This window comes from Camelus dromedarius, chromosome X (assembly GCF_036321535.1).
Source record: "Camelus dromedarius isolate mCamDro1 chromosome X, mCamDro1.pat, whole genome shotgun sequence".
NCBI lineage: Eukaryota > Metazoa > Chordata > Mammalia > Artiodactyla > Camelidae > Camelus > Camelus dromedarius.
In genome coordinates this window covers 18,331,596-18,350,511 of record NC_087472.1, presented here as the reverse complement: position 1 = coordinate 18,350,511, position 18,916 = coordinate 18,331,596, and the positions used below count along the sequence as shown (strand labels likewise).

At 41.4% G+C, this 18,916-nt stretch overlaps 1 protein-coding gene across 2 annotated transcripts in view; it reads right to left on the bottom strand.

Annotated features, from left to right (window-relative positions):
- The window catches only part of AIFM1 (apoptosis inducing factor mitochondria associated 1), a 28,095-nt gene that overhangs the window by 3,809 nt on the left and 5,370 nt on the right, over positions 1 to 18,916 (bottom strand). Inside the window, exons 2-13 of one of the 2 annotated variants that reach the window (XM_031446579.2) lie at positions 16,125 to 16,255; positions 13,266 to 13,365; positions 12,192 to 12,316; positions 11,934 to 12,064; positions 10,603 to 10,693; positions 6,411 to 6,495; positions 5,699 to 5,775; positions 4,674 to 4,782; positions 3,813 to 3,920; positions 3,383 to 3,471; positions 2,782 to 2,922; positions 1,046 to 1,188 (exon numbers count right to left, since the gene is read on the bottom strand). In XM_031446579.2, the coding sequence (XP_031302439.1) occupies positions 1,046 to 1,188; positions 2,782 to 2,922; positions 3,383 to 3,471; positions 3,813 to 3,920; positions 4,674 to 4,782; positions 5,699 to 5,775; positions 6,411 to 6,495; positions 10,603 to 10,693; positions 11,934 to 12,064; positions 12,192 to 12,316; positions 13,266 to 13,365; positions 16,125 to 16,255 (1,330 nt within the window). Of the gene's footprint in view, positions 1 to 1,045; positions 1,189 to 2,781; positions 2,923 to 3,382; positions 3,472 to 3,812; positions 3,921 to 4,673; positions 4,783 to 5,698; positions 5,776 to 6,410; positions 6,496 to 10,602; positions 10,694 to 11,933; positions 12,065 to 12,191; positions 12,317 to 13,265; positions 13,366 to 16,124; positions 16,256 to 17,453; positions 17,597 to 18,916 lie in introns of both variants that reach the window. The other variant, XM_010991564.3, reaches the window with a different exon arrangement.

The window sequence follows — 18,916 nt, the reverse complement described above, 5'->3', positions numbered from 1 at the left end:
TTTGTGGTTTTTATTAACTGACAATATTTCCTCTTAGCCTTCATTTCTCAAGGCTGAAATGCTTTCTATAAAGAGGCACCATCATCCACTTGATCATTTTATTTAAATTGTTCTTCTTGGAAACTTTTCCTGTTATCATCATGCTGTTCCTAATATGCTAGGAACTTCACAGAATACTTGTGGCACAGGCACACCATGGTTTTGTAATCATCTAAGCTACTTGAGCTGTTTTGTTTCTGGTGCTCTACATTTTGTTATCTTCTTGGCCACAGAAGCTCATTGGACTGGTGTCTTCAGAGAACAGTCTACAATGACTTCTTGGATTCTGTTTCTGGGACCTGACTGATAATTGTAGAGCTATGAACTACTTTTTTCCTTACTGCATTATCTTACATGTGTTGACCCTGAAACCCGTCTATTATGTTTTTTGCTGCCCACTCATGAAACAGTGTGTGATCGTCCTAAAGTGTACTCCCATCAGCTGAGAATTTCCCCAACAGAAGCTGCTTACAGGCTTCTGGAATCTTGAAGTTTTTTATGTACCCCATCTTTCAAATCAACAAGATGACAGCAGGCCAAATGGGCCCAGCTCCAGTACTCAGGAATTTCCATTGCTAACTTTTCGCTCTCCAGAGAGCTGCCTATATATGTTTGACTCTGCATTGCTGGCCTTAAGGGTTACATATGAGTGGTCTGCCTCTTTTCTCAGTAGGTTGGGCTCATTAGAGTTAGCAGCAAAGAGCAAGTAAAATATACTGCCCCCCGCGTCTAAGAGCATAGCTGTGTACTACCTACCGTAGCTGGAGCTCTGCACTATTTCAGCAGAAGTACTGATGCCATCTCCATTCATTCATTTCGTCTAACTTGTGCCAACTGGAACCCTTTCACCAGAAGGTGGCTTGGGAGTAGAATGCATGGATACGAGATGGAATTTTCCCCACTGTGTATGAAGCTAACTGACCCACAAGGAAACCACATGACATAACTCTGGTTCCATTAATTTTGTGTTCTAACCAGTTGAGTCCTCAAGGCACAAATCTATTACCAGAACATTGATTGATGCCAGTACGGCTTAGCAGCTCCAGTCATATTTTCTCCAGCCAATCTTCCGCTCACAACAGCGTGATCGTGGTGCTCTACCCGCCTCCTACCCAACTTGATATCGTAGAAACATGCGGCATCTCCTGCCTTTGGATACAAATACATTACATGAGCACATGATAAAAAAGCAAGTTAAGGACAGAATGTAAACTTCTGGGGCTCAAAAAATGCTGGCAATGTTCATGTTTTCCATCCACAGGCCAGAATCCTACCTACACTATCAAAAATAGTCGAGGTTCCGTTTTTAAAAAGACATTCTATGCTTCCGTAAAGGTAACTGAAATCTTCAAGGCTTCAGCTTACACCTATTTCTTCTCATTCTGCCCTCAGCAGAAATAAGATATTTAATAACCATGATTTGCAGAATATTTCTTCCTGTGTGGAAACCAGTTTTTAGGTCTAACTGCCTCTTAACGTAGAAATCTTTTGCAAGATAAGATTTTTTTGGTCATTCAATATTCCTTCATTCATTCAACAAGTACTTATGGAGAATTTGCTCTGTACAAAGCATTATACTGTCTGGGCTGCAGAGACAGACCTGACACAGACTCTGCCCACGAGGAGTGTGTAAGCAAGTTGAGGAAGGTGCGGCACTGTTCCTCACTACAGTGTGCCACGTGAGAGAAGCGAGCTCAGTGTTTCAAGCAGAGAGAACCCCAGGCTAGAGGTGAACAAGGCCAGCTGCACAAAGGATGTGGTATGTGAGCTCTCTCACCCTTTGTTCATCTTTGTGGCTATTCAGACACCCCCAAAGCAACCTAAAAATCCAACATGTGAGCAACGGCGAGATACACTCTGAAATCCAGCTAATGGAATATTATATAGACATTAAACTGTTTCCAGAATCTGAAGCAACGAGGAAAAAACTTACATTCAAATGTTAAGTGAAAAAGAAAAGAATACAAATGTTTACATATAGTATGCTCATTGTGAGTGTCTACAACAAAGGGAAAAAACCCTGTGCGCAAGACAACAAAGAGAAGGAAATACACCAAAATATCAGTGGTTGCTGCAGGTGACTGTCCTTTTCTCCTTTTGGCCTAGGTCTTCCATATTAAGCGTGTATTGCTTTTATAACAAGTTTAAAAATCCAGTACACTTTACCTTAAAAAAAGAAAGCTTTAAGGGAAAAACACCCTTCAAAGTTCCTAGGTTTTCAGTTGCAGAGTCCATAATCAAACACAATACAGTTGTAATGATCTAACAATAGGGAAATTACCTCATGGTTCCTACATACCATAGTCTTGTTTGTGTCATAACACATTTTTAAAAACAGCTAAAAATAGTCTTCAAGGAAAATGAAAATGGAGTAATTTTCCTTTCTAGAGAATGTTATAAAACTCCCTCATCTCCATTCTCTAGACCCATGTTCAGGCAAAGGGAACAGCAGATCAGTCTGAAAGCTGAGCACGTGCGCACCAGGGTGATGCCGATGGCTTCGCCAACAGCAGAACCAGGAGAGCCCTAATGCTGTGGGCATGTGTGCCATTCATTTCCTTTTCCATAAGCCTGCAGCCTGAGGCCAGACCTGATCGGCAAGCCAAGCAGTTCACGTGTTTCTGCTCTCCACTCTTGGCCTCCAAACACGCTGACCCTATGTGGGTGAGCTGCTGCTAAGCTGTCACACACCACCAGGCAGACCTGCTCTCAGGCTTGGTCAGGCCATCATTGCACACTTACCACCCAGATGTTCGAGCGGGCCTGGAGCTCTGCATTTACCCGGAAGCCACCAAAATCAGAGTCTATCTCTAGCCCGCCAGTCTTGGCCAATTCAACATTGGGCTCCAGGCCCACAGCTGCCACTATGTGGTCAGTTTCCACCTGAGGACAAAATGAAATAATTTAGTCAGTTATCACAGTTTCCACATATACCTGTGGACAGAGCAACTGTACATCATGTCATCAAGAATTGGGGCTTTATGAAAAAATCATTGGTTAACTCTGGTAAACAGAACACATTTTAAGTTTCATTTTATAAAGTGCCACCCCCTCTGCACAGACATATTCCCTGTCATCTGAATAGAAATCTGCCACCCCAGTAAGGTCTCAAAAATCTGTGATACAGATAGAAGGGAGCAATGGGAAATGGTTCCTGTGTGTCTGGTCTGGCTCTCATCATTTTTATTTTAGTGGAGGACAGACAGTTCATTCAGAAAATTATGACAGGTTAATGGCAGCTGCCAAGAAAACTAATCTACCAGTATCAAATGAAGGAGTAAGAATGAGGAAAGGGGAGGGCAGGGTTGGAAGGTCTTCTGGCAGCCTGTCTTCCCCTCCTTACCTTCCGGCCATCTTTCAGCTTGATGAGTAACTTGCCACCGCTGACTCCAACTGATTGCACAATAGCATTGGGCAGCACCTCAACCCCCTCTGTAAAGGCAAACAAGACCTGAGGCTGAGCCTGTGGGCCTACCACCTTCATGACGAGAGCAGCTGACGAGAGGCATCCCCCGTCATAAAACCAGTAATGATCAGTACGCAGGCAGCCTTGGAGAGCCACGAGCACCTACACCCACAGTTCACTTCTAGCGCTTCCAGGAATCTGGTGTATCAGACTCAGAACACCTACAAGAAGCTGGCTGACTGGAGAATGATGGAAACATTTCATCTGCTGGCTGCTATGCCTTATGTCAAGGGGGTTCCCAAAGAAGCAAACTTTGCCTTAGTCCTAACTCAAGGCAAGAGTGGGAGCATGTGCAAAGAGTGTCTACCTCGTCTGACTTTTTCCATGGTCCAGTTGCTGAGGTATTCGGGGAGGATCTTTCCCATATTTCCTTTCTCAGGGAAGAGCTGAATCACTTCTGTGCCTGAGGCTCGAGCTGGGAAGAAGAAAGAGAGTAGGTATAGCAAGAGGCAAAAGCCAATCCTAGGAAGACAGGAAGAGAGGTAAAGGAGCCGCAGGCAGCAATTTATTGCACACAGGGCGATGCCACGACCCAGGCCAGCGCTCCCATTTGTGGGGCACTAGGGCACAAGGGCACAAGGGCATCCAGAAGGCAAATACGACAGGTGCCAGAACTTGCCCCTGGATTCAACTACATACTGTGAACTCAGTGCACTTACACCGAGACTTACACACGTGCCTTGCAAACTCTGAATAGTAAGCGCCCTCCCGAGAAGATGCCCTGACTTCACACAGCTGAAAAATAACATTAAGAAAAATAGTTGCCACAGAACATTCATACTGAAACTCACAGATCTGTCAAGCTGGAATCATCGTGTGTCTGAAGGAAGTCTCTGACTTTTACAGGGAGCAGCAGTTCAAAGATACATACACTTCTGTAGTCTATATTGCCCTTACCATCTTAATAACTAACTTTCCTTAATGTTTTATTTCTAAGGAGTCCTGGCCTAGAGGTGAGAGGGAAGGAAAGAAAACAGTGCTGCTCAGCCACTCAAATGACAGCTTTTCGGTCACTAAGGCATCCCTCATTAGAACTAAGCTCAGTGATTAGTTTTTCAGCGTATAAACCTTAATCAAACTCTTTCTACTGATCCTGGCAAGTGCATCTCTGAAAAGCATGTGACATCAGACCAGAGAAAGAAAATCAAGGTCACTCCCCAATACTCACCCTTTCTGCCAAGAGCACAGGCCAGTTCGCTACCAAGGAAGCCCCCACCGATTATCGTAATCGACTTGACTTCCCGGGAAATCTTCTCTAAGGTTCTAAAGTCTCCAATCTGCAGGATCACACCAGTTTAGTCCATTGATTTCCCAAAGGGGCACAGGGTAATAATATCAGGAAATATTTTCTGCTAAATCTTTGACAACATTAATTTACATATAATATCTTCTTATAATCAACTGGCTTAATTACAGCCTCTATTTTATTGATGTAAATTTCTTTCTCCAATGTAACACTCTTTCTAGTAACTGTGGTTCCCAACTAGGGGCCAATATGCCCTCTCTCCCTCAGGAGACATCTGGCAATGTCTGGAGACATTTTTGGCTGTCACAACTGGGGCGGGAGGGGACTATACTTGCAGCTAACGGGTAGAGTCCAGGGACACTGCTAAACACCCTACGACACACAGGATAGCCCCTCACAACAAACAGTTATCCAGTCCAAAATGTCAATGGTGCTGAGGGTGACAAACCTTGTTGCATTAAGAACTTAAAGGATAGTACAAATCTTTTCAAATACCCATAGCAGCGGCTGAAAACTTTCTGCAGTTTTCATATGTAAAGCATGGTGTTAAGAAGCAAAACCCCCTTTCCTTTTTCACTTAGATACTCTTTTCCCCCCTAAAGTCTCCACAATAGCACTTGCAATGAAAAATGCCAAGAGGCTATATGGAGTTCCAATGACTCAAACGCATCAGGAAAAAACAGCTATGGAAGGGCGATCAGAAGGAACTATACAAAGCAATAAAGAAAAAAAAACACTAAATGTTTTTTTCTCCTAGGAGCTTAAAACCCTCGAGTGAGGTATTTGAGGTGCAGAGAGAGGAAGTGACTTGCTCAAGGCCAGATAACAAGTCTGCCGAAGAGCCATAAATAGAACTTGGATCTCCCAATTCCTGGGTGGGTACTTGGGGACCACAAGATTATGTTACCTCTTCAAAGCCAACACAACGAAAGCATTAAAGCAATTACCTTTCTGAAAAGTGTCGTTCTACTCCTCACCTCCGCCCCAGCCCTATCAATGGCAGACAGACTTCTTGGAGTGCCTCCTGGAAACAAGAGAAAAACTCTTTAGCCCAACAGGCCGGAGCTAGCCCAGACGATCCCCCGACAAAGGTGGTGCTGTGGTGTGTACAGCAGTTATCAACAGGATATGAGGCTTTGTTTTCCTTCAGCTCGCCCCACAGTGGGCTTTATCAATTTCCTTTGAGAAGCAGATTTGAGAGTCTCTCTTCAAAGGGCCCACCTTCCTCATAGATGGCCAGAAGGCCTCACTTTTTGCTTCCCCTTCTCTTTGAGTTTCTCATGAGGATTCATCAGACAGGACAGCTACATTTGTTTAAGCAACAGCTTCAGTTTCTTCTCTTGATTTCTGACTGGAACTGGCAGTGAAGCCATGAGGCTATCTCACTTTCAGGGCAGAGGGCCAGGGTTAAGGGCTAAGCAAGGAGACAAAAAAACAAGGCAATCCTCTTCAATATCCATCCATGCCTTTGCCAGAAGGAACAGTAAGGCTAATGCAGAGGGGCTGTTGATCAGGTGCTTGCAGTCAGCCCAGCTTTGCACCAAAAGACACCCACTTCAGAGAGTTTGGGTTTTGATTTTCTTAAGATTGAGTAGTGCCTTTATACTAAAATTTGAGGGAGCTGTATCAGGGAAGAAAGTCACCTCCAGAAATACTCACCTGTTGCAATCAAGCACTTTTCATAGGTTATTTGAGAGCCATCGTTAAGTTTCGCCGTGTTGCCTCTCACATCCAGCTGTACTACCTGGTAGTCACACACATATGCACAGAAAGATACAGGGATAAATTTAGCTAAAAATTTTAAAAACTGATATATAATCCCCATTACATAAAATTCACCATATTGAAACATACAATTCAGTGGTCTTTAGTATATTCACAAGGTTGTGCAACCGTCACCACTATATAATTCTGGACCATTTCCATCACCCCCAAAAGGAACCCTGTACCTATCAGCCGTCAGCACAATGAGAAGAGTTAGTTCTTGACCAAAGGTGATCCTTAAGAAACCATTTGTAAGTAATCACTGGCACTACAGTTTCTGGTACCCAGTTCCTCTAAGTGGTCATAATTTCCTAAGCAGCCAACATCAGAGCAAATCCCCACTGTCTCAAAGTTCCTGCCCAATTTGTGGAAATGGAGAACAGGGACAGAATTTTCTGCCTGGCTCTTTGGGACTCTTGCTTCTTTGTAAACAATTCTCCCACATCCTCAACATTTTTGAGGGATGCTTTCTCCAACTTCTAGCTTTCACTAAAACTGAGCTCCCCACCCTCCCAGACAGCTCATACGTAGAGACTGCTCACTCACCCACACTCCTCCCCGTCACAAGGCCAGGAGACGGTGCTGGCTGCTGCTGGCTGCAGGTTACTCTTGTACCCTCTCATCCCCTCTAAGAGACATCAACCTATATCTCTATCAATCAGTGTCATCCAGCCTCCTTCTGGTCACGCCTCATCCACTGAAGTCCTTGGCACCTGGATCATACTCTTCCCCTGAGTCACATGCAGAATTCTATCTCAGACTTGTACTTCCACCTTATATATCTCACTCTGTCACCATTTTCCATCCTTCCAGTTTTCTCTCAGTCTCACTGTCACCTATACTTGCTTTTGATTTTCTCTATTTACCCAGCGGGCTGTTTCATTCCTAGTAATCTGGGCCTACAGTAGACCATTCACACTGCTTCTGCCAGCACCCCGAAGTCCGTTGCACCTTGCTCCTTCTTATGGTGAAGAGCTTGAGCTTTGGAGTCAGAGACGGGTTTTTGTCTCTGCTCCACTCCTTACTAGCAATGAGACCATTCATTCGAGGCATATTTATTAAGCACCTAGTGTGTGCTGGGCACTGTGTTACATGCTGGGGACATAATGTTTAGAAAAAGATACCTTTCTGCCTTCAGAGTGTAGTAGCCAAGACAGACAATTTAACAAGCACGACAATCAAGAGTGAGAAATCCTCTGGTAAGGGCAGTGCAGACTGCACTAGAAACATATGACAGGTGCACCTAATCAAGCTTTCCAGGGGCAATGACATAAACTGAGTCTGGATGGGTGAGTAGCTTCTTTAGCCGCCTTTGATTTGTCCTGGGTAAGTGCCCTCTTCAATCCAACCCTCGACTCAACTGTCAAGCCGCTCACTCTCAGATAACCAACTGGTATCCTAGTTTATTGAAAAAATAAGCAAAGCCATTAATGTGATTTTCCTCAGCTTCCCGTAACAGTTCCCACCTCCTAACCCCTGAACAAAAACTTGACTTCCTTTCTTGTAGCTTCTGGGATGAGGTGGCCTTTCTGTTCTGTTTCTATGCCTGACCCCCAACCCTTCTTTTCACTCCCAGAACATTCCCGTATTAGTCACTCACTCACTCCCCACCTCTCTCTCCTGACATCTTAGACCTCAGCCCATTAACATGTTTAAGTCTGTACCATCCTAAATGCCCCACCTTTGATTCTCTGTCCTCCTCAAGTTTCTGTCCAATGCCATCTCCGTTTTCTCATGTAAACTTCCTGAAAGAGTAGTTTATCCTCTTCTCTAACTCCACGATGATATTTGAACAGCTAAACATAATGGGTCATTTTACAATTCTTTTCTTAGCAGCTTCTTTTGCTGCAGTAATACTATGAATCACATCCTACTTCTTGAAACTCTCTCCAAGCTTGGCCCCTGCCTTGGGCTCCTGACATACTGCCCTTTCAAATTTTTCCTAGTCTCCTTTGTGGACACTTTTTCTTAAGCCTGTTTCCTAAAAGTTGGGTTCCCCAGGGTTCTATCCTTGCCTCACTCTTCTTCGGACGACTTCAGTTCTCTGCGGGAGGCCTCACCTGCTCTCATGGTTTCAGCTCCTACACATATGCAGATGATTCCCAAATCTCTACTGAGCCCAGACCCCTCCTCTGCACATTTAGTCATGTACCCAACTGCCCTCAGGACATCTCCACACAGATTTCCACTTCATACTTAACAGTTGCAAACTAAATTTTATCTCCCCCTTAAACTAGGTCTTCCTCTTGCCATGTCTCTCTCAGGTGGGGGTGTACCACCATCTACCACAAGCTGGAAATTAGAAAGTCACTTTTGCATCCCCCACCCTCCTTGTGTTCCACCTTCAGTCAGTCACCATGCCCTGCCAAGTTGGCCTCCTAAGCATGCCTCCAGTCTGCTCCCCACTCTCCACCACCTTTCTGTTGGGAAGCTATACAATGTTGTTATTAAGAGCTTGGGTTCTGGAATCAGAATTCTCCAATCAGAAAGATCTGGGCTCAAATTCTATCTCCACCACTTATCAGCTATGTGATCTTGAGCAAGTTGCTTGACCTCTTTTTAATCTCACTTTCTCTATAAAATGGAAATAATGATAGTACGTACCTTGTAAGATTACTGTGAGGACAACATGATGTAATACACGTAAAGCATTTTAAAGCTGTGCTTATTACCCCTTTATCATCATCCTCATCCTCACTACTACACTACTACATCATCACTACTACAGCCCTCATTTGGGCTCCTATCACCGCTCGTCTGGATGGTTATAATAGTCTTCAAAATGGTCTATCTCTAGTCTTGTCCCCCTGAGATCCATCTTCCTCACAGCCAACAGAGTGATTACTTATAATTCAACTCAACTGTTTCATATCCTTGCCTAAAACTCAACAGATCCTTGGTGACGATGGGATAAAACTCAAGCTCTTTCACACGACAGAGCTCTCCACAATCAGGTCCCTGTATAACTTCTTGGTTTCACCTCCTGCCACTCCTTAACTTGTACTTTCTGCTGTATCAGTACCTCGCTGCTTGTGTTTCCCTGCACCAAACATGCTTTTTTCATACCCTTGTGCTTTTGCTTATGCTATTTGTTTTTACCTGAATGCTCTTCATTTTCCTCTAATCTGGTGAATGCCTCTTCATTCCATAAGTTTTCTCATTTTATAAGACTGCCTTCTCCAGGAAGCCTTCCATGAAACCATCATTGTACTGGGCACACTTCCCAGTAATTCCCACAATGTACTGAATTTCTTTCTTACTCAAAATCTATGTGTTGTGATTATTTGTTCATGTTTCTGTTAGTCCCTAGAGGGCAGGGCCTGTGTGTTATTTACACATAGGGAATACTTAATACATAATGTCTTCTTACCAGCTTTTCCACAAACTCATATCGATCTTCTCTGCCTAACATTCCCTTATAGAAGTAGGCCCATCCCTATCAAAGGTCAATGCCTCCCTCCACTTGTGCTCTGGATCCCATCTGCTCTGGGCTTTGCTCCTTCTGATAATCCTTCCCTCTCTCTCCTGGAACACTGCCATTAGTTTACAAGCACACTCTAGACCTCCTATTAACAAAAACAAAACAATACAACAAAACAAAACCCTCCCTAGACCCTAAATGCCCTCCAGGAACTGCCCCCAATACTTAGGCACTCACCTTTGTAAAGTCTAATAATATTTTCCATGCTGATGTTATGCCTGAACTATTTTACTATCCTGAATAATATACATTTGTCAGTCCCCTATCATCAATAATCCCAAAGAAATAGTAGAGGGGAAAAACAGGAAGAAGAAGGGCAGAGGAGCAAATCAGGAGAAGGAACAGCTTCAGAGTCACGGTCTTCAATGATCTGACTTCCCTGGGAAAGTTTAGCTGGCGTGCTACTCTAGGCTTATGAGTAGTGCTTCCTCCAGGAAGACACACTAATTAGTGTAGACTGGTAGTGTTAAACCTAAAGTGATTCGATCCTTCTTTAATGAACGACAATGGCAGGACATCAATGGTAGTGGGAATACAAGTCACCATACTCGCTGCCCACATGGGCACATATGTGGAGCCCGACAAAGGAAGCAGCCTATAGCTCACCTTCTTCCCAGTGAGGACAGCCACACCACCATTCTCAATGTGAGGCAGGTCCTGAGCAGAGACATAGAAGGAAGGTGGCTGGAAATATATGCTGTACAGAGAAAAGGGAGAAAGCGTTTTAAGTTCCTGGAACTGCTATTACCGTCCACTGGAGCTTTAGTAAAATTGTTTCTGTCATGAAAATCTTTTAGGACCATTTTCCAAAGTAAGTCTCCAAGGCCACTAAATCTTGGCCATGACTTACTTATACAGAGGTATTTTAGACCAGTGAGTCTAAACCTTGGGGCAGTTTTGCCTCCCAGGGACATCTGACAATGTCTGGAGACATTTTTGGCTGGAACAGCTTTGTGGGAGGGATGCTTCTGCTGTCTAGTAGGTAGTGGCCAGGGATGCTGTTAAACATCCTATAATGCACAGTCCAGCCTCCACAACAATTATCCAACCCTAAATGTCAGTAGTGCTGAGGTTGAGAAACCCTGCTCTGGATTTAGGTTCATTTCAAAGTTAGAACAAGAGGAGTGTCCAAGGAGCTGGTATTCACACATCCACCCAAATGAGCTGTCCAGAATGGCACTGGTCAATGGACAACTAGGTCTAGCCTCTGAGATGACTTTGCTTCAAACAGTAGACATTAAGTATGAAGTATTAATTAAGGGATGGGTAACATCAGTGGAAGTATGCATCTTGATTGGGAAGAGAACATGATAATGGAGGTAAGGGAGGCAGGCAGATTTGTAAAATTTAGTCCAGTGTCAAAGGAATCCACTAATGAGAAAAAAATTGATACCCAAAGAACATGGTACTGGAACCAGGAGATCCAAGGAGTTTTTTTTTTTTTAAAGGAAAAGGCTTCTGGACCTCTATTTCCAAGTCTCTCAAGCAAACATTTTAATAAAGAAGTTCTCCATTCTAGTGGTCCCTGCAATTCTGAATGCCTGCTAGGGCGTCAAAAAAAAGTCCCATAGAACAGTGTCCTTTCTTTTTTCATTTGTTTTTGCTTTTATGGGACATGACTAGGCAAGTATAAAGAAGTGACAACACAGGCCGAGCTGCTCTTCACTGAAGTCTAACATAAAGGTCCTGGAAACAGGAGCATTAGTACTTTGGAGGCCAACATTACATCTTCACTTGTTGGTAGATCCGATTAACAGAATCCAGGACCACTATAGCCTGTTGCATCTGAGCTGTACCAAGTGTGTACTGCAGTGGACTCCAGTGTGCAGCCAAATCATCTATCCCATGCACTGAACGTGGTTCATGCAAAATCCGGACCCACTCCCTGTGCTTAGTTGAAGTTGCTAGTCGGGCCCATTTTACATAAGTGAACGAACCTTCTTTCTTTTCCATTCCATTGTTTGAATCGCAGTGTCTTTGTGACATTTGGATCATCTGAAAACCACAGTTCTTTTGAAAGAGGAGGTCGCATGTATGGCAGCTCAGGATCTTCAGATACAATCAGTACCTTCAGACACAAAATAATGATACTGACCACAGTCCAGCCATTTAACAGGCAAATGTCTAAGTGTTCACACTGGCTAAATACTTGCAGAATGCACCCTCCGTGCCAAGCGGGACAATGTGTGCCTTACCCTGGCCCCAGGATCCCGAGCCCGGATGGATCTGGCTGCAGCAAAAGCAGCAGTGCCTCCACCGATGAGTAGGAACGGAACATGACTTGGTACCTTGACTTGAGGAACTGGCTCTCCTTCTGGAGCTGTAAGCAAAAGACCAGACAGGGTGACTTTTTTAAAAGTCTCAGATGACTCCTTGCCACTATCAAAACAAAACAAAACAAAACAAAACAAAAAAACCACCTTGCACTTGACTCAATCCTTTACATAAAAAGCTAGTAAACACTGCAGCTACATGAATCTTATCAAATTTCACAGCATTCAGATAGGACAGGAAAAGCAAGCATTCCTTTCATTTCACAAGTGAAAAATATCCAAAATAGAGGTGAATGATTTCGCCAATATCATTCATTAAGTCTCTCAGAACTAGAACCGATTAAATGTTTAGCTATTTCTAAAGTATATTAGAAAGTATACATTATAAAGCTTCCATCCTTCCCATTAATTTCTTAATGACCAACAGGAAAATATCAAGTTCAGTTTCACCTTTTGTCAGCAGATGAAGTGGGGATTATTAAACAATGTTCAAGAATAAGAAGATGTTATGGAAGAAAGCAATGGAAATCACCCACCCAGAGTTGTGAGGCTTACGAAAGGATTAGAACATTCCTCTCTGAAAAGTCAAGTGGTGTGGAATGGAAGTGACGGCTAGCACTATATGCTTTAGGAAAACAAATATATCTTTAATAACTCGAAACTCCAAGAATTCAAAAGGAGAACAGAACAGACCAGAAGAACGCCCTCACTGAAAAAAAAAAGTCCTTCATCTCTTTTCCAATAATTTCCCTTGCCAGGCTTGCCTTTTTTATTTTAAGCTTGCCTTTTAAGAGTCTAACAGAAAGAAAAACAACCAATCATAACTACCACTAATTTTATTCTCAAACCCAAATTCCAGTCAAACACTGTAACAAACTGCTTCCATGTCTGGGATAATACCATAGTTTCTGGACGCTCACAATTTTATAGCGTCATCGTGTCTACAAGACTGTTGATGACTTTCCCTTTACTTATTGAGTCTGAAATCATACTCACCAGATGATGTGGCCCTTTTCTGTTTCTCTTCTGGTGTCAACCCTAATCCTGAAATTCTTTCATTGTATCTTTTCTTGTCATCTTTTATTGTCTTGTAGGCCTGTAGACCCAAAGATAGAGAAAATTTATTTCATCATACACCTAGCTAGCTCATACAATAAGTAACATTCATTATCGTTCAATTAAATGAGAAGCTTTTGTCTACATGAGATAAATTCTTCTATGTTAGAATCACTAAGGTACAATTATTTTCTTAAGAAATAAAAAATACTGAGTGTGTACACACTTGGTGTGGAAAGAATACAGGTAAGCAGATGAAAGTGTTCCAGTTTCAGATTTCCTTAGGCTCTACGTGAAGAATTTTCCTCATAGTTAATTCTGAAGGTACAGCTAAAGAAAAAAGAAAAACATTTTTATACTAGAAGAATAAAGTGCTAGGAAGAGCTAAACTTTATAAAAGGGGTTTTGGACGATGCTGGATACTAGCTGTGAAACCAATCTATATGGTCCTAGGTAGGAAGCTGGGACATAAGTTTTCCTGGTAGATGTCCCAAGTTTTGCTGCGTACTCAGATAATGCCCTGAAGCATGACCGCCGATGTCCTAGAGAAACAGAGTAACTGTCTTTCCCTCGATGGCCTACCCTTTCATGACACTCCGATATTTATTAAAGGTCACGCATGTCACTTAAACACCTATTGTATTTCAAATATACTATTTTCTCTATCCTTTCAAATTGAAGGGTACCTTACCATTGACTAGTTTTTTTTAAAAATACAGCATCAGAATTTATTGAAGATTTAAAAAAAAAGCAGTAGGCAAGAATGACTTGTTTTAATTAAAGTTTTGCTCTTTTGTACCCCATAGGGTCAACAAGACAGGAATTCATTTAAGCGACTGTATGTCAGTTGAAATCCCAGATTATTAACTAATTGGAGGAAAAGGTAAGGACAATCAGAGGCATAAAAACATGTTCTAAGAATCTTCTATAAGTCCCTTACAGAGTAGCCCACTAGGCAATGTGCTGCAATAAGGAACCTGGACCCTCAGACCTGAGCCTGACATTTATCAGCCTGGAAACATCTAACATATGATAAAAATGGACTGGAAAACTAAGTACTGTATGTTAAAAGACAATGGTTATTCTGTTAATTTAGTAGTAAATTAATCAAATCCTTGAATTCAACTAACATTAATTTCAGGAAGAAAGTTTTTATCTTGGCATCAGATGCTATACACAAGTCCAGCATTTATGCATTCCTTAAAAAATATTTATTTTAAGAAAGGGACTTTTACCTCAAAAGATGGCTTAAGCTGGTCAACATGAGTGAACAGAGAAATAAGCTGGGGTCAGTGTCACACTGAGAGGGATATCCAAAATTAGCCTAGGCCCTCTCACACCTCCTAATGGCTTTGCACACAAGGGGAAGAGCAGACCAATAAATATCTTGAGGTTTAGTGGGGAAAGAACAAGAGGTTTGTCATATATATATATATATATATATTTATATATTTAGCTTTAAGTTAATGTCCTGATATAAAAATAAGTTTAAACAAACATACTAAATAAAAATTTACCTTTCCCCCACGTGTCTCTGTCTTCCCAGTTTGCAGATTTCCAGTTAGTGACATGAATACATGTCAGGTTAAGAAAAACTACAAATTTATGACATATGTTAGCAGGTAGCTTTTCTAAAGGCCACTATGGCTCTGCTCACTGACAAATCTCAGCCACCTCAGAGGATGTCTTAAATGATTCAAAACCTAATATAAAACAACACAAAATAGTTTGATAACAGTTATAGGTAGACAAAAGCTTATCATTTAACCTAAAACCACTATAATATAGCAGCTTTATTATTACCAGTGTTGGATAAACACAGAGGTAAATGAGGCATTTAACTGAATGGCTTGAGAGGAACTTGTGCTTCGCAGACATTTCTAAGGCAGGAGAAAGCAACAGTGACTGGCCCTGTCTCGTGGCCTGGCATCAAGAGCTTCACCTGGCCAGATCTGCAGAGGCCATCCAACTCTGGTACAGCAATATAAACCAGAGGTTTAAGAGGTTTCAATTGTTACAAACATATCAAATGCAAACACTTCAAATCTATTTCTGAATGAATGGGGTGGAACTGATGGGAAAAACTGAGGGAGTTATGAAACGGAAAAGTTAAGGTTTAGAGGGTAGTATCTGAATTATGAATGAGAGGAATTTAAGAAAGCAATCTACACGAATGCGTTAGCTTGTACCACTTCAGCCACTAGTTTGACCAAATTACAGATTACAAAAGGGACACTGCCAAATGAATTTACTTGAAATAGAGGCTGGGGGTGAGTGGGGAGAACACTGCAATTTCTATGGCTTTTTGGACCTCCTCAGAAGCATTCAGTAAAATGCCTTTTCATGATAAAAGTAGGGTTAATTTATTGTTTCCCACAAAAACACAAAAATTACATTTTACCTAAAATAATTCAAAATGGATGGTGTTCAAGTTACCTTTACTTGCTTATTCAATGTTTACTCTTTGAGACTGTCTTGTTAGGTATGCAGCACTAAAGCACAATATAACGTAGCATCATAAAAAAGAAGTATGAAGTTGGCAAAAGTTTCAAAGAAAGGGTTGATGATGAGGATTTATAATAATCATTAAATGTATGGCTTTAGATATATCCGGTAAGAATTCAACAGTTTGAAGAATGAGATTTGAGGACTCCTTAGTGACTGACAATGTCCCTTTAATAAATACCTAGAAAGCACATGCTGTGAATATTTCATCATATTCTAATGGATCAAGTTTTTATTAGTGCCATGGTCTCACCCACCCTACCCCAAAATATATTTTAGTGTTAAGTATCTTACATAATAAACTCCTGCCCCAGTGATTGTTGCTCCTACAATTAAGAAGTATACTAGGCTGCTGCCATCTTTCCCAGAAGCACCTGTAGACGCTAGTGATCTAGAAGGGGATCCTAGGTGATGACACTGCACAACTGTAGGTAAAGATAAGGCCAAGAAAGAAACAAAGGGAAATAGAAAAAGCACTAAGTATTAATGAAGAAACATTCAACACAAAGGCAGGGAACATTTTTGGTTACCCTGTGCTCAGAAAGAAAAAAATGTTGCTCCAGGATTGGAGGAGAATATATATTTTTCAAAGTCTGTTACCAGACAGAGCTTACCTATTTCTTACTCTGATTTGACTCACAACTGGCAAGAGTTGTTTACTTTTCTTGTGCATTTGGGAGTTAGGTCAGGGAATGATGATCTAGGTAACTTCAAATAATTTTCATGTCCCCCCCTACTCCACTTTTTTAAGCCTAGTGATCAAGGAACAAAGAAAAGGTCATTATCTTACCAACGTAGAGAGAACTAAAATTGTAATGTCGTCCAACCACTTGCTCTCAATAAGTAAAACAAACAGCTTTCTTCAATCAAGGGTGTTACTAGGTGTTATCTAAGTTGGTTCACTCAACCTTACATGATCCAACTTCAGCCTGATCTGCTTAGTCACAGTAAACCTTGCCAAGTTAAAAAAAACTCCCACAGAATAATTCCTCTGTGACCAACTAAACTGATCAGAGTTCATTTAAGGAGATATTATTGTATTAATACCATATAGCAGTTAAAACCATGTTTTTCACCTCACACAAACTCCATCCTACAATTAGAGATACTAGGCCTACTTCTATAATTTAGTCTTTGGGTGAGATTCAGGGGTAGTTTTCTTTTCAGGAATGCTTAATATTTTGGATTGAAGGTTGTTGTTTTAAAATGTTTATTAGCCCAAGCTAAGGAAAAATAAAATATCTGACAAATGGGTCAAAATCAAATATTGTGCTAAGGGGCTGCAATGAATTTTGACCTTATTCACAGGTTAGTGTGTCACATCCAATGGAAAGGGTACAATTTTGTGGATTAGTCAAATCTAAGAAAATGCAGTGGCTTTCAAGTAAAGAGCAAAAAGACAAGTGAAAAGAGCAAAGATAATCAACGTGAGATTAAATTTCAGTCATTCTCAAATTAGCTCTCATAGGATATTTGACAGTAGGCACTTTAAGGAAGGCTTTTTGGAAATTCTTCCAAAAGGAGAAAGGGGAATTAGTTGTAAAAGTCTTAAGCAGAGTAGTACTGAGTCTATTAGTGGGAGCTGTTTGGCAGCTTCTTTACACAAGCTGCTTTTCTACTTACATATGCACCAGCTCCTATTGTTGATAAGCCCACAATAAGGACTAACACAGAATTATCGATTTTGCCCCCTGATGCACCAGAGCTAGCCATTTGTCTTGTCATCTGGAGTTCTAGAGGAACATGCCATCGCTGGAACAAGTTGCCTAAGGAACACAATTTATTAAGACACACACACATACAGAAATAAAATAGTTAATACATGTTTATGACTAAACGTTAACGCATTGTACAAGTAAAGACTTAACTCCCCATTGGGCTGCGTGATACTCACTGTTAAATGACCAAGAAAAAAAATCATCAAAACTGTTCACACAAATACAACAGATATCAGAATGTACACTCTTTTAAGTTGTTAGAATGTTTTTAAGAGTACAATTTAATGCTGTCCAGGGAGGAATTTATAGCTTCCAGGAAAGATAATGAAAACCATATGGGCAGTTCATCAAATACTTCTCTCTTCACATCTTCACCGTAAATGAAGTAAACACGGAGAGGTGACCGAATAGATAGATATAACAAGTTAACTACAGGCTACCTGGGACACTCTAATGACCACTTAAGGAGTAATCTAAATGGCTGGCTCAAACTTTGCATAAAATAATAAACTCCTGCAACACAATCTAACTAGTTCTGTCTTGTGTGAAAGGCAATACATCCTGGAAGACAGAAATGGTAAAGCTCAGAAGAAAATCAGAAAAAAAAATTTAGGTGAATTTATCTTCCCCAAAGACCTGAAGATTGTGAAATATTTTTTAAATGACAAAATTTAAAATATCCACCAACTACTTGGCTCTTAGTCCTCCCAAATAATACACAGATCATGCTGATGTAAAAACTCTGTACAGCTATATAACGATCTGATGAGTATAACAATGCTCACACACAGAAATGTAAGCGTTTCACAGACTTTCATCCTGGAGGATACTGGCATTTTCGGATAAACGAAGGTTTCAGTACCTTCTCTGCTTGTGATATTCCTCATGTTTACTACTGACCTAGAACAGGGGTTTGCAAACCTTTTCTGTAAGGAATCAGATAGCAAATACTTTCAGCTTTGCAGGTCAGTCTCTGCTGCAACTGCTTAATTCTGCTGATGATGCAAAAAAACAGCCACAACATATAAATGAATGGGCGTGACTGTGTCCCAATAAAACTTTACTAATAGACACTGAAATGTGAATTTTAAATAATTTTCATGTGTCAAAAAACAGTCTATTAAAATTTTTTTTTCTCAGCCATCTAAAAAATGTAAAAACCAATTTTAGCTTGAGGGGCATACAAAAGCATATGGGTTTGGCCTGTGGGCTGTAGCTTGCCAATCCTGATCTAGAACAGTGGTCCTCAAACCTGAGTATGCATGAGGATCCCCTGGAGGGTTTGTTAAAACACGATGGCCAGACCTACCCCCAGAGTTTCTTAATCAGAGGATCTGGGATGGGGCTCCAGAATATGAATTCCTACCA